Consider the following 15,636-nt stretch of genomic DNA (forward strand, 5'->3'; position numbering starts at 1 on the left):
TTGTGGACTGGCTTTTCAAATGTTTAAAAGCCTTTTGCATTTTCTGTGACATGTCTGTTCATATCCTTTGTGCGTTTTTCTATTTCTTCCCCTCTTATTTATCTGTAGGAGCTGTTTATATAGTAGGGAGCTTATCCCTCTGTAATATGAGCTGCAAATATATTTTTCCGTTTGTCATCTGTCTTTTGAATTTGCTTAGGATTTTGTTGTTTTGTCTTGGGGTTTCTTTTTTGTTTTGTTTTGTTTTCTTGGTTGAGTCTTCCGTTTTCTGCCATGCAGAGGATTAATTTTTTATATATATTATCAATTTTATCTAGCTTTTATGGCTTCTACATTTTGTATGATTCTGTAATGTTTCTGCCTCCATAAATTAAATTTTAGGTGGGCAGATGGGGGACATCTGTAATAGTGTCAACGATAAAAATTAATTCTTATACATTTAACCCCTCTTTAATCCATTTGGAATTCTGGAACTGTTCATGGTGTGCAGAGGGAGGTATGGAACTCACTTTTTCCCAGATGGTTACCCAGTTGTCTCAACATGAAAACAATTTGCAAACAGTCCAGGGCAAACCACACATTTCTGTCAACCCAGGGACCACCGTCTTGGAGCCTCTTGCTTTGACAGACATGAAGTTCACATCCACTGGAGAAGGGGGAGGTGACTGGCTGAAGAACCTTCCTCTCATGAAAATCTGCAGTGGCCTTTCTACTGGCATCCCTGTCCAAAAACAGCTGCTAAAGAAAGAAAAAAGATCACCCTTTTCTAGGCTGCAAAGTGACCCTTGCAAGGGGCTCTGGAACCTGCTGAGTCAGTATCGAGGCTTTTATTTACTTGACAGGAGCAAGTCGGGCACTTGCTTTAGAGGAGATGCCTATCAGTCACCTGGCACAAGGACAGGGCCTCCAGAATCCCAGCAGCTCAAAGGACCGAGGTCAGGACTACCTGGTAGGCTCTGTGTCTGGCCTTCCCTCCCCCAGGTGTCTCCAAGTATCCCTAAAAGTTCATTGTTTGGCACTGCAACTCCCAGGGAGCTTGGAGTGGCCAGCCAAGTGCTCATGCAGATCATCTGTTTCATCCACACAGCAACCAAACAGGCGGGTGCCGTTAGCCTCTGCATTTTACTGAGGAGGCTGGGCTCAGAGAGGGTGAGCAGCTAGCCCAGGGTCACACAGCTAAAGCCTACAGGAGATGATGGTGCCACCAGGCCGGCTGACCTCAGCCTACAAGCTCTTAGCCTCGGTCCTGTGGGTCTCTATTTTCGGCCACTGAAGTTGCTGTGGCTTGATCTCATGACATTGCCTTTCACCCCTTCATGGAAGAAGAAAGAAGCCTCGGCCTCTCCAGTGATCAACATACTCAGCCTCCTGGGAATTGGTGTCCTCACCACTTGTCTGAAAAATGAACTTTCCATCGAATCCGAGCTCCCCCTGAGCAGGCCGGGGCACGGTGAGGATCTAAGCTTCCTTCATTAAAAACAGTCCCGATCAATACGACGCAGCCATGAGAATTAACGATCCGCAGCTGCACAGGGACGCCTCCCACCGCACAGTCAGCCGCGGAGCCAGACACAAAGGGGACGTGCTGTGTGTACTTTCTCCAGTCACCCTCCAGCCCAGGGGCAGAGACCTGCAACACCAACTGTGACGTTGGATGTCAGAGTGGGGACAGCCCAGGGGTCAGCAGCGCCAGGGAGAGGGAGGAGGGGCTTCTGGGTGCTGACCATGCTATTTGTTTGTTTCTCCACCTGGGGGAGGGGTGAACAGGTGTGAAAACTCAGGGAATCATACTCGAGGTGCACCTTTCTCTATGTAAAGTCAGACTTCCATAACGTAAAATAGTTTATAAGCATTTTTAATAAAAAACTCAAAGTTTACGCAAGTCATCTCCCCAGAAAGATGTCGGCTCTCTTGAAACAAAGGGGTCCACCTTTATCTTTTCATTCCAAAAGGTACCCTGCAATTGGCAAGACTCAGCTCTTTCCTATCTCGCCTGATTCTTTAGATTTCCTTGAAACTCCACTGCAGGCCTGCGGTTGGGTGCGTGCGCGCCCGCACGCGATTCTCTTGGCTCTGTGAGGAATTCCAGAAAATTAGATACACCCATTACTAAAGGGTGGAATCTGGACTTCGAGGATAATAGCAGGAAGCTCATTTGCATGAGGAGAAATGGAAGCGAACGCGCCTTTGGAGAGGGAAGTCCTAGGGATCTGCAGGCCCCGCTGCACCCCAGCAGGTGCAGGCCGGGGGCTGTATCAGATTTCGGGGCGGGCTTGCCCAGGTGCAGGAGCAGCCTTAGAGGAAACACAGAGTAAAAAGGAACTGGTCATTGCCCCCCACCCGTTCCCACACACAGACCACACGTCACCTCCTGACGCCTTTATTGACATGATTCACACACCAGCGGGCCCTGGGGTTCGCAGACAAACCAGCCAACGGTGACGGACCTGAACCACACAGCCCAGTGGCACGAGTAAGTCCCCCATATTCCTGCGCAAAGCCCTTCAGAGAGAAAGTCCCCGCGGTCCCTCGGGCATGGTGGCTCGTCAGACCTGACCACCCGACACAGGAGGAACATGCCCCCTCCAGCTCCCCCGCAGGCATCGCCATGCTCAGGTTCCAGCTGCTTCTCCAAACGCCCCGGGCTCACATGAAGCAAGGGGGGAAATTCAGCAAACAAATCAATGACAATAAAAACAGGAGGAGCCTGAGCTGCCCTGGACACACAGGTTCACTCCCCCAGGCCCGGTGGCAGGACCGCCACGCTCACAGTCGGTGTCGGCGGCTGGGGGTCTGAGGTGCTGCCTCCCCGGCGTCCACAGGAAAATAGTCCTCGGTCCTGTACAACGCAGGCAGCTCAAATGTTGGAGGCGACAGCACAGACAGTTTCTGGAATGACAGAAAACGGGGCGCCCCATCAGCTCTGTGACTCCACTTGCTTTGTGACCCAAGAATTCCAGATGGAGGAATTCATCCTGTAGGGCAGGGGTGGGGAATGTCCCGCCCGCGGTCTGGCCCTGCCAAGGCAACTGTGGGCAGGACTCAAAATTCAATAAATCTAGGAGCTTTTTCCATTGCTAATTTTTAAGTTGATAATTTTGTATGGCCTGCAAGTGATGTTATAAATATCCAAATGGCCCTTGGCAGAAAAAAGGTTCCCTACCCCTGCTGTAGGGAGAGTGGTGCAGGTGACCGAGAGGAAGACTCCGCGATGCTCTGGCAACTCTGCCCGCCAGCCAGCGCACCTGAGGGAGCCGGGCCATCGTGGGGGTCCCTGTCCTCCACGGAGCACCCTGCAGGCCTCAGCAAGAACAGGCAGAGCCCCGTTCTCACAGGGGATGACTGAGACAGCGACGCGCCCTGGGAGGGCACACAGCTCTGCAGGGTCCCCTGGAGCCTGGGCACAGGACCTGCACTGGGGGAACAGGGGACAGGCCGACTGAGGATCCATCTGTGCTGCCTGAAGTGTGTGCCATATGCATGTGTTAGTTGGTCTGTTTTGTTGTTTTTTTTAATCAAACCATTTTAAGAAGTGCATACTTATTTCTGGTGCGGATTTTGTTGCAGGGAGGTTGGGAAGGGGGGCTTTTCCATCAGGTGGGTGGGCGTGGGCTGTCCTTGCGTGTCCAGCCTCCGCTTCCCATTCTGGTATGGGCAACTTGATTTCCCTGTGCAATCTCTTGTGCCAGCCCCACAGCCCACCCTACAGCCAAAGGAAGGGTGACAGGAGGCCTGACCCCCCCCCCAGGAGTGATAGGTCCAGGGGTGAGCATGTGACCCAAGTTGGGCCAATAAGAAGCAGCTCTGGGACTTTTGCTATTGGGACAGGGATGTCCTCAGCCAGGTGACTGTGAGGATGGGTCCTGAGCCTGAGGGCCACTTCTGCCACCACATTGGGGGATCTGCCTGAGAAGGAAGCCAACACAGGGAAGCAGAGCTGGGAGAGGGAGCAAGACAGAGACCTGACAACATCATTTGAGCACCTGATTCCAATTTTGCCTGATGCTAGACTTACCCTGGGACTTTTCCTGTTCCTGAGCCAAGGACTTCTCCTTGCTTAAGCCAAGCCAACCTGGGTTGCTGTCACTTGAAACCAAGAGTCTTGCTTAAAACAAATGCTAAACCCATAGGGGTGCCAGCGAGCACTTGGGAACCAGTTCTTGAATCAGCAGGTGAGGGCCCATCTGTGAGGCTGAAAATAGCCCGGCACCCAGATGCTGTCAGGAGAACAGAACCACACCCCCACACCCCGAGGCCAGGCCCCCAGCTGGGGCACCCCAGATGCTGTGGAAACCCAGCCCTGTCCCACCCACTTTCTCTTGATTCTCCCGGCAACCTGCAATGAAAGGGGTCATTTCCATCTCAGAGGTCACAGGAACCAGGGAACCACGCAGCTGGGGTTGCTCAGGCCTGTGCGGCTCCAAGCCCAGCCCCTGCCCATCACCCCACAGGGCTCCTGTCACTGACTTGACTCCTTGAAGACAGAGCAGCAAAGCCAAACCCTAGAGAATCTCTCTAGGGACTTTAGAGGTCTCCACCTCCGACCCCTCAACCTACAGCCGCTTGTAAGAGGCCCCTCTAGGAGCAGCCACGTAAGCAAGGATGAGTGTCCAACTCAGGGCTCATGCCCAAGCCTGCAGGCAGAAGTGTTCCACCAGCTCAGATAGGATGGGAGACAGGAGGCCTGACACAGCAGGTCCAGGGCTCTGCTATGCCTCCTACCTCCCAGTTACCCTTCATCCCCTCCCCAGCTCTGGGCCCACCTGCCATCCTCTGCAAGAGGGACCTCTGGGGCCCTGCATGTTCCCTGGGTCTACCCACATGCCCCATCTTCCTCACTTCCACCCTGGACACCCAAGTTCCCAAACCCGCAGCCCACACACCAGAGGCGCATGTGCTCATGGTTTTTAAAAACGGAATTAGCTGCAAACGTTTCCCGTGAAAACCAGATTGCTGGCTTCTCTTGGAAAACTATAAGAAATTTACTTGTGGCCCCCGGTGGCCAAGCTGAGTGCAGTCCTGTAAGCCAAGGCCCCACCAGGCCACTTCAGCATTTCCACAGCCTGCTGCTCTAGCAGATGCTTAAAGCTGGCCCTTTAGTGATCTGCACCCCCAAGCAGCTCCTTTTCTGATAAAACCCTCAAATGGCTGTTGCGGCACACCTTTCCAGAAACCCCCACAGCCCCTCATAAGTCCTGCCCCACCTGCGTCTCTCTTGGGAGCCCTGACTGCATAGCCCTGATCCTGGCTGCTTTCTGTGCAGGCCAAGGTCAGCACACTAGTCCTGCGAAGGGCCACAGTAAATATATCAAGCTTTGCAAGCCACACGGCCTCTGTCACAGCTACACAGCTCTGTCCATGTAGCACAAAAACCTACAGACATGATGTAAACGAATGGCATGGCTGTGTGCCGATAAAACTTTATTCACAAAGACAGTGGCAGGCCAGATTTGGCCTGTGCCATAGTTTGCCCCTGAAATAAATCTATCTTCCTAAACAGAACAAGAACAGCGAACCCTTCCCTGTATCTCCCACACAAGTGGGCACTGAGTAGCAGGTCAGCAGACACAGGCCTGCTGACTGTCCCCAAGCCTGAGTGTTATTTGGCCATCACTAAAGCTCCAGCCTGTGCTGGCTCAACCACATCCTCCACCCTCAACAAAGCAGGCCCCACTGCTGCCCCGGGCATGGGCCAGTTCTGAGGTTCCACAGGCAGCTCCAAGGGGTCTGAGTTCCCAGGCTGACCATGTGCAGGGGCTCCAGTACCCAGAGGCCCACCCTCACCCCCCAGGTAACCAGGTACCCCAGCCCCCAAGGGCCTGGGAGAGGCCCCTCCCACTGAGAAAACATCAGCTATACCTACGCCGCCCTAGGTTACATACGTGGTCTCAACCCTCACAGCACTCACTCCCTTAAGATAGGGGTTTCTCATCTTCTTGAGCATCACTTTCCTCTCTGTAAAATGGGAATCATACCACCAATTTCACAGAGTCCTGCCTGGAACACAGCAGTGATGCTGGAGGTCCCGCAGCCACGTTGGGACCATGAGGGCAAAGGCCACATGCTACGAATGGCAGAGCAGCAGTCAGGAGGAGCCTGAGTGCCTGACCATTTCCTGAGAATATCCATGAGCTCAGCTCGCCACCTCAGGACTCCCTGTCATGTGAGGAAAAAACACAAAGCCTATTTGGTTAAATGACTTTAGTGCGTTTCTGTCACTTGGATGAACACAGAATGACCAGCACATGATGCTACTATTCTCATAGTCGCTCCAGTTAAGATCAAGTTGCCCACAGTCACACAGAGAGTAAATGGGTAGAGCCAGGACTCAAGCTTAACTGCGCTTGGTGACTTGCTTTCAAAGCACAGAGTATGGAGGGTGGTGGGGCGAGTCACCGCCCAGGGAGAAACCTGGCCAGCACCCCCTCAGCCAGGTGGTCCGGGTTTCATCAATGCCATGTCCTGTTCAGAGCATGTCCCCTGGATATGATGTGATGAGAAGGACACTTCACATCTGTGGTCTTCCTCCCGAAAACCAACAACCCCAGGCTAACCATGAGAAGAACATCAGTTCAGCCCTAATCGAGGGATATGGTACAAAACACCTACCCAATATTCCTCAGACCTGTCAAGGTCATCAAAACCAAAGCAAGTCTGAGAAGCTGTCATAGACCAGGGGTGACTAGGAGACATGACAACTAAATATAACATAGTTGGCATCCTGGATGCCATCCTGAAATGGGAATGGATGGCAGGGGAACACTAGTGAAATCTGAATCAACTGCAGAGTTCATTAATAGCAATGTATCAATGTTTACAACGCACAATAAAATAAGGTGTTAACAGGGGAAGCTGGTGAGGGGTACATGGGAGCTCTCTGTATTATCATAACTACTTGTCTCTAATTCTAAAAGAAAAACATTTGCTTCGGGGGGAAGAAAAAGCAGCAGCTCTGGCCGTCTGCACAGACCAAGCCCCTGGCCTCTCTTAATTCAACCACCTGACGATGGGGAGTAAGTGCCTCCTGGGAGCCCCGCCCATGATGGACTCTGCAGGTTCAGGGCCCATTCGTCCCCGCAGCCACTGAGAGATGCAGGTGGCCACAATCCCATTTTGCAGAAGAGGAAGCTGAGGCTCAGAGAGGTACTTGCCCAAGATCACCCAGCTGGTACACAGCAAAGCTGAATTCGAACGCAAGCCCACCTTGCTCCAGGATCTGTGCTGCCCCACCACCGAGCCAGGACAAGGTGGCCCCGGGGCTGAGCTCTTGTCTAGGACTTGGGATGTCCCTTCAGCACCTGCTTTCCAACCTGGGACCCTGAGGGCCCCCCCTCCCAGTGTCCTCAGAGATCGTAAACGGGTGGCCTTTGGTTAGCATCTGGCCCACAGACACCATGGGTTTGACTCATGCAAATTTAAAAATGAGTTAGCTGCCAACACGGAAGAACTGGGATGTTTCAAATAAATATTGAGTTCCTATTTCTCTTAAGCAACAGAGCTATCTGGCCACACTGGGCCCGCATTCCTGTGGGGTGCAGTGAGCTCGCCCCTCTAGACAGGGCATGTGCTGTCCGGTTTGCCACCATCCCCGCCCGGCCTGACTCACTCGTCCACACGAGCCTCAGGCATCTTGAGCTGGCAGTGGCTCCAGGCTCACGTCACATGGCTCAGACAAGTCTCCATGGGCTGCTGAGGAGCTGGATGGAAAAGGCCTTGCTTCCAGTCCCGTGCCCTGGGCCCCACGCCGCCCCGTCCTGGGCCAACGCCAAGACCAGTGGCTGCTGCCTTTTACCCACGGACAGTCTCCTCTGGTGCTCACTAGAGCCTGAGAGGCAGGTTCAGCCATGGTGCCTGTTTTATGGGAGGAGAAGGCAGGCTCAGAGAGGACAGGGTAGGTTGTGCCCAGGGCCACACAGCTGGTAAAAGTCAGAGCTGGGACTCAAACGGGCTCTTCTGAGCCCCTGGCATGACCTTTCCCCTCCGGCGCTGCCTCCCTTCTCAGTCCTGCCTCTGGGTTTTCTGCACCTAAGGCCATGCCTAGCTGTCCTGCCTGTATCTGCTCGGGGCCCCCAGTCCTCCAGAATGCTCTGACAGCTGTGAGCAGAGCCCCTCCCATTTCTGTAAGCAGCCCCTGCATGTCCCATCCTGCCCAAAGGACTGGGCAGGCCAGCCTCACGGAGACTGCACAAGTCACACAGAGGGGCCCCCTTCCCGCAGAACCCCCCCTGCCCAGCCTGGCTCCCCACCCACCCTCTACCAGCCTGGGACCACAGCAGCTGGTGGCCATGGGAGGCTGAGGCCCTGGTGACAGAGGAACAGGGCTGGGGGCTCCTGGAGTGGGCAGCCCCTGCCAGGAGGGCCCCAGCAGCAGGGACGGACTGGTGCAATCTTGTTACAGGAGATGCTGACCCTGGGAGCAGCTCTAGAAGGTTCCTGGATCCCTGTGGATTCTGCTTTTAGCTGGAGGAAAAGCGTTAACATGGAAACCAGCAGAGGAGGAGCCCTCAGAAGTTCTGCCAAGACACTGGCTACTGCATCCAAACCGACACTCCCCCAGGGAGGAGACAGGACAGCCAGGTGGGGAGAGCTGAGTCGGGGCCTCTCTGGAACTAGGTCTCTCTGGGGTCCCAGCTCCTCACCCAGAGTCTCCAGCCTGGGCCCCTCCTCCCTCTGGCCGCTGCCCTCCCAGCCACACCTCCTGGTGGGGCTCTGACTCCCCTCCTCCAGTTGAGGTTTGCACTGGAGTCATCCTGTTTGCCAAACATCAAGGCACGTGGGCTCCGCATCTCATCACATGGCCATTGGTCACAACTGTCTGATTACAGACAAGACATGGATATACTTACAGATTTTCACAGAGCACCTGCTATATTCCAGAGACCCAGATCAGCACAGGTATTGCACACCCTTTCACAAAGCAGGAAACCTGAGGCTTTCAGGAGTTAAGTGACCCACGGCGGGCCCACCGCTAACCAGAACCTCTGTCCACCCAGGCTGTCCAAACTGGACACCTGGGGGTCAGCCTATCCTCAATCCTGTCTGCAATTCTTCCCAAATCCCTCACCCCATCGCCACTGCTGCTCTGCCGCTCCCCCTCCCGGCCTCTGCTCTCGCCCTCAACCCATTCTCCACACGGCAGCCTGAGGGACTGTCCTAAAAACCAAATCTGATCCTCTGCTAAGTACTCACTGTAGTGAGAACTGAATCTGACTCCTGGACATGGTCACGAGGCCCTGTCACCAGGTCCTGACACCATGGTCACCAACAGGGAGGCCACAGCCAGACCATGGGCGTGTCCCACGTGGCCTTCACTGGCCTGAATTTCTTTACTAGTTTTGTTGCTTTTGTTTGGTTCTGTTTTCACATTTTTTAATGAAATGCCATTTCTCTATGAAAAATGGATTTCAAGCTCTTTAAAAATCGGAAGCCCCAGCACATCGGCAGAGACGAGCTGGCGCTGAGCAGTGGCCGTCCCTGTACAGGGGACGTGACTCATTTCCACCACCTGCCTGGCCCCTTAAAGAGTTGGGCTTTTTCAACCTCAGATGCACATGATCCCACCTTACTCTAAACACAGTCCATCACCTCTTGTCATTCACAAGCCTCCAGCCTGGGGACTGGACCTCACTGGGGCCTGTTGTGACTTGGGAGCTTTGCACCTGCTGTCCCCCACTCAAGGCATTTCCGCCAGATCTCCTTGTGCTGGGTCCTTCCTTCCTTCAGAGCCTCCTAAGGGACCTCCAATCATGTGTCACCTTCCCTCCTTCACTGCAGCTCTGTGGAGTCTATTCTGTTTTCCTTGGTTACTACCAGTCTCCCCACCAGACTGAGCTCCACAGGGATGTGGACCACATCAATCTTCAGGGCCACAGCCCCAGCAGCAGCCCGAACTGGCACACAGGGGACACTTGGGCAATGAGGAATGGATGCACAGGGGTCTGTCAACCCCCAAGGCAGACAGGAAGGGCCTGGGAGCTGGACTCTAGCCAAGACCAAAGATGACAATCACTGTCTCCACACGAGAACACTTGCAGGTTCTGGAGTCACTGTGGGTCTCAAGGCCAGGTCTGTGACGCACTATTGGAGACATGAGGTCTCATTAAAATTCAAGCACTCGCTAGAAGCAACGGTCTGCCAGGGTAGGTATCTGGACAGAGCACGGGCGTGAAAGAAAACTGGTGAAACCCAACCAAAGTCTAGAATTTCGTGGCTCCACAGAACCCATGTGGGTGTCTGGGCTTTGAAACCGTGCATGGTGATGTGAGATGAAGACCACGGGGGAAACTGAGTAAGGGCCATGCAGGGACTCTCTGTATTGCTTTTACAAGTTTTCTGCAAATTTAAAGTTATCCAAAATGGAAAGGTCATTGGAGCATCTCCATGTAGCATATACAAAGCACTGAGGGAACAACATAGATGAGGAGCTATGAAGTAATAATATCCACGTCATCAATGATAATAATAGCAACTAAACCTCACATGATCTCAGTTACTGCTCATGACAGCCCTATGCAGAGGATGTGACTGTCAATCCCATTTTACAGATGCGGAGACTACGGATTAGGAACTCACTCGAAGCATGACACTTGCGACAGACAGGGCTGGGCCCTGGTCTGCAACCCATGTGTCACACAGGCCGTGCTTGGTCTAATACTCTGCCGTCACTGAAATTCTTCCTAAGCTTTGAAAGCGCATCACAGTTTCTCTTTGCACTTGGCCCACAAGTCTGCAGCAGGTCATGGTGACAGAGCCCTGTGTGCTCCAAGGGGAGGGGGGTATGCCCCATGCTGTGCCTCAGAAAGGTCACTCACGGACAGCTCTGTGGACAGTGCAGAGCCAGCGCTCCTGGCTGAGAGAACAGTGTGGGGCAAAGGGTGGCGGCAGGAGCAGGTGTGGAATTTGGGGGGCCATCAGCAGATGGATTTGGCTGGAGCGGACACTACCCCATCTGGGCACTCATGAGCAGTGGCCTCTCAGTTCAGCGGCCTCCTTGTCAAGCTGAGATGCTCCACCTCCCCACAGGAGGTGTTGGGCCCAGGTCCCCTGCCACCTCCAGATGAGTCCACGAGCCCACACCAAGAGCGGGCTAAGGCCCAGCAGCTGGCCACTGTCACATTGGAGCTGTGCACTTCTCACCCTGATGCTGGTTACTGAGAGATCCTCAGAGGTTTGTCGCCTGGCCTCCAAGGTGGCTGGTTCCACAAAAGAATGTTGGAAACGGCGCCAATTAGCTCTGGGAAGCAGAAGGCGCATGCACACGCAATCGACCATTCTGTGGGGGACCCTAACGTGGGCGGCTGTTTCTTCATTAAATAAACAGGCCATTAGGGCACAAACAGAGGCATCCACCAGAACCGCCTATAAGTCCAACCCGCGTCCCAGCCCAGCCTGGGGATTCTTCCCCACCTGAGCAGCCACCTCCTGACAGCTGAAGGAACCTGCTTAGGAGGCAAGGCCCAGACCGTCACCTGTCCCAGGCATCCAGGTGGCCGTGGGAGCTTCCTCTCCATCTACCCTTCCCTCACACGGGTGCCCTCAGGGCTCTGTCTGGGCCCACGAACCAGCCAGGTCTGTTCTACACATCGTGACCCACATGCTGGCCTGTGAGCCTTGGACGGTCACCGTCGCCAAAGCGATTCCGTCCCCGCTACCTTGTCCTTCACGAGGCCTGGGCACTGTCTCGAAGCCCTTCCACAAGCACGTCCTGTGCTGTCTGGTCTGGTCGGGACAGTTTAGCAGATGGACCTGAGCGTGGAGAGGGTGGTTTCCAAGGTCTGGGAAGTCAGATTTGAGGGGAGAAGAAAGGGAAAGGGAGGGATGGAGGCGCACAGCGGGGACAGGTGAAGCTGCAGAGAACCAGAGCCGGGGCGGGGGGGACGAAGGGAGGCGAGGCAGAGAGGCAGAGAGCAAAAATCAGGAGAGAAAGGGGGGGGGGCACAGATAACGGGGTTAAGAGAGGAAACAGATGGAAATAAGCAGGGGGAATGGGGAGAGAGAGGGGAAGTGGAAATGGAGAGAAAGAGAGAAGAAATTAGAAATAAGTGAGAAAAGGAGAGGCGAGGGCTGAGTGGCCCTGACAGAAAAGTGAGGTGGCCCAGCTGGGGGTGACAGGAATGGGGGCCTGGGGGTGGGTGCAGATTGAGGACAAGTACACAAAGGTGAGGGGCTGTGATGGGAGCGAGGGAGCCAGTCCATGGGCTCAGGGCCTCTCCAAACCCAAGTGAAGTCACTGTGCCTGGCAAGGACACGGAAAAACACCCCCTCCCCTCCCCATGTGCCAACCACACCCCGTTGTCAAGGAACAGTACCCCTGCCCTGGCTGAAGAGTTCAGCTGATCAGCACGTTGTCCCAATATCCCAAGGCTGCGGGTTCGATCCCCAGTCCGGGCACACAGAAGCAGCGACGGATGAATGCATCAATAAGTGGAACAACAAATCCATGTGTTTTTTCCTCCCCCCTCCCCCCAAAACAATATTTTTAAAGGACAAAAGCTGAGAAGCCAGGTCCGTCTTTACTGAATGGACTCCATACTGCCTGAGGGGCAATACTTCACTCTCCTCATTTTTTGCAGGACTCCTGGAGACCTGCCGGCTAAGCCTCCACCCCAGGGCCTGGCCCCAGGCTCAACAGGGGCCCAGCCCGGGGCCTGCAGAGAGAGAAAAGGGGGGCAAGAAGAAGCTGAGCTGCTGTCTCCAGGCCTCCAGCCCCAATTCAGCCCCACCCCACCAGCATGGACCTCACCCGTCCCTAAATGGCCGTTCCCCCTGTGCCTCAATCAGCACCTGGTATACTGCAGATGCCTAATCAATACATGCTAGGTCGCCCACCTACCCCTCTGCCTCCAGGGCGATCTCATTTGGCTCAGGCCTAGAGCCACTGGCTCCATGCCGGACGCCTCCAGGGCCGAACCCCACCCTGGAATCTCGGACTGGGGCTCCACCTGCAAACATATCCAGATGGACTCTCCATGCACACAGCAACTGGGATGAATCTCCAGGGGATTAGGCTGCACAAGAAAAGCCATCCCAAAAGGTTACACGCTGTATGATTCCATTTATAGAACATTTTTGGAATAGCCCAATTTTAGAAATGGAGGGCAGACTATGGGTTGCCAGGGGTTAAACGAAAGTGGAGACACAACCTAAATAAAGGAAAATTGTATAGAAATGATATAATTGTCTAGAGCTTAAAACCTCACACAAGTGAGTACAGTAAAAGTGAGGGGATCTGAGTAAGAACGAGGGACTGTATCCATGCCAGTATCCTGGCCATAATACTGTACCACGGTTTTGCAAAATGTTACCGCTGCGGGCAGCTGGGCAAAGTGCACAAGGACTCTCTTTGTTTTCTTCCTTCCTTCTTTCTCTTTCTTTTTTTAGAGAGAAGAAGGGAGAGAGAGAAATATCTATATGAGAAACATTGATCAGTTGCCTCATGCACACACCCCCACCAGGGATCAAGCCCGAAACCTGGGTATGTGCCCTGAACTGGGAATCAAACCCGCCACCTTTTGGGTATATGAGAGATGCTCCAACCAGTTGAGCCACACCGGCCAGGGCTGTATTATTTCTTATAACTGCATGTGAATCTACAATTATCTCAATAAAGAACTTCACACACACACACACACACACACAGAATAGACCATGTTTCCTCACCTCTACCCTCAGCACCCTAGTCTAGGCCACCAGCATCTCTCCTTGGACCATCCCAGCAGCTCTAACCTGACCTCTACCCTTACACACCCAACATCTTCCTCCACATGAGACAGACACAGGGGCAGGTCACCTCTCCAAACCCTCCAGGGACTAGTCCTTGCACTGGCCCGACATCTGCTCCATTCGCTCCCCCACCTTCACCTCTGGCTCCAACATGCCACCCGCTCAGGCCTCCCTGCTCCCTCAGCTGCCCCAGAACACCTTATACTTTCCTCCCTTCAGGGTACCAGCCACCAAGGGCTTCAGTATCCAGCCTTCCCTGACCTGCCCCCCCCTTCTTCAGTGTTCTGTCCCCCCTGGGGTACATCACATACTATACTAGATCACTGGCTGCCAGGGGGCAGTAACACTTCTGTCCCCCCTGGGTTCTGAGATGAAATAGCACCTGGCTCATGCAGATGAATGTGTATTTGTTGAATGAATGAACGAACGAATGCATGAATGAAAGTGGGGGAAGGTGGATGGATATTTGGCATCAAAGGAGTTAAGCCCAGCCCAGGGGCTGGGGAAGGAAGAGGTAAAGGGCTGAGGTCACACAGGTGGCAGCTCCTGAAAGAGCCAAGGACTTAAAGGAGGGAGAGGTGGTGCGTGTGCACAGAGGGGGATGGGGAGGGCTGTCTGCAGGCACCATGTCCCAAGGTTTGCAGGAGCTAAAGCCCAAGGTACAAAGAGAAAGCAGCTCAGGACCGCGGTATCCTGCAAGCCAAGCCCTGCTGCCCACCCCACACCCGCTCCACATGCTCTCAAGAGAACCAGAAACGGGTTGGGATGGAGGCTGAGCTCACTTTCTGGGGCCCTGCAGGGGACACAGGGTCCAAGCCTTAGGGGCTTCCCACCAGCTGCGTGTCCACAAAGCCCCTAACATGTGGCTCACGCTGCTTTTGGGAAAGAGGGTAGGAATAGCAGTGGAGGTCACAGAGGCCCTCACATTTGAGCCTGTGGAACCCCCTCCAAAGCCCCACATGAAGCTACCAGCATAGACAGTCAGGTCCCTTCGTCCAACACAGTAAATTGTGTACCATTTCTAAACCCCTCAGATGGCAGTGGTGCCCCTTTCTAGCTGTGTGACCTTGGCCAACTGAACCTCTCTGCGCCTCGATTTTCTCATTTGGAAACAGGGACAGGGTGTTATGCCCATATAACTGCAAAGTGCTTAGAAAACAGCAAGCACTTAATGAATACTGGCTAATTTCATTATCATCATGGCCCCCTGAATTCATATTCTTTTTAAATGCCATCATTAGCTTGCAAATAGCCCAAAGGTACAATTTCATAACATTGCATTTTTAGTATTAAATGCATTCAGTTTCAAAACACGAACATTTCAACTAAATCACAATCGTGGGAGCCAATTCTAGTACTGCTTTAATTTTTAATCACAAGGAGCTTCAAAAATTGTAAGTACCAGGACATCTCTCAGCCACCAAGAGGCGTGGCTCATCTATCAATTAGGGTCCCTGGCTCACAGTAGATGCTCAATAAATGCCTGCTGGCCAGACGGTGACAGATTACTGGAGGTGGACTGGGCAGCCATCCCCGCCAACAGCCTGTGGTCTCCCAGCAAGGAATGATGCCATTGGAGCCCCTCCTGGCCATCTCCATACCCCCCCCCCCGCCAAAGAATCAAGCCATTGCCCAAGGGCTCTGGAGCCAGGTCCAGGCCAGTAAAGAGCTGCCAGACAGGAAAGGAAATGGCAGACCCAGGACCACAGGCTGAGATCCCAACCCAGGTCACAGTGCACACCTCTCAACTGGTGCTCAGCAACGTCCAGCCCCAACACTGCCCCCTCCCTGCTCTAGCTCCTCACTCCATTTAAAAGCCAGCAGTCCCCCTATCCAACTGGGTTCCAGGTTAATTTAGGACTCTCCAAGTAACGGGAACTTTGGCCTTGACTTTAGGTCTGGCAAGGTGACAAG

The 15,636-nt window shown here is 53.8% G+C and overlaps 1 protein-coding gene across 3 annotated transcripts in view; it reads right to left on the minus strand.

Annotated features, from left to right (window-relative positions):
- Positions 1–1,839: 1,839 nt before the first annotated feature.
- Positions 1,840–15,636, minus strand: part of BCAS4 (breast carcinoma amplified sequence 4) — a 51,861-nt gene continuing 38,064 nt past the window's right edge. For all 3 annotated transcript variants that reach the window (XM_081148991.1, XM_081148990.1, XM_081148992.1), the window contains one exon: positions 1,840–2,889. In XM_081148991.1, the coding sequence (XP_081005117.1) occupies positions 2,767–2,889 (123 nt within the window). In that variant the 3' untranslated portion in view covers positions 1,840–2,766. The remainder of the gene's footprint in view (positions 2,890–15,636) is intronic.

The sequence above is a fragment of the Miniopterus schreibersii genome, assembly GCF_964146895.1.
Source record: "Miniopterus schreibersii genome assembly, chromosome: 10".
Taxonomy (NCBI): domain Eukaryota; kingdom Metazoa; phylum Chordata; class Mammalia; order Chiroptera; family Miniopteridae; genus Miniopterus; species Miniopterus schreibersii.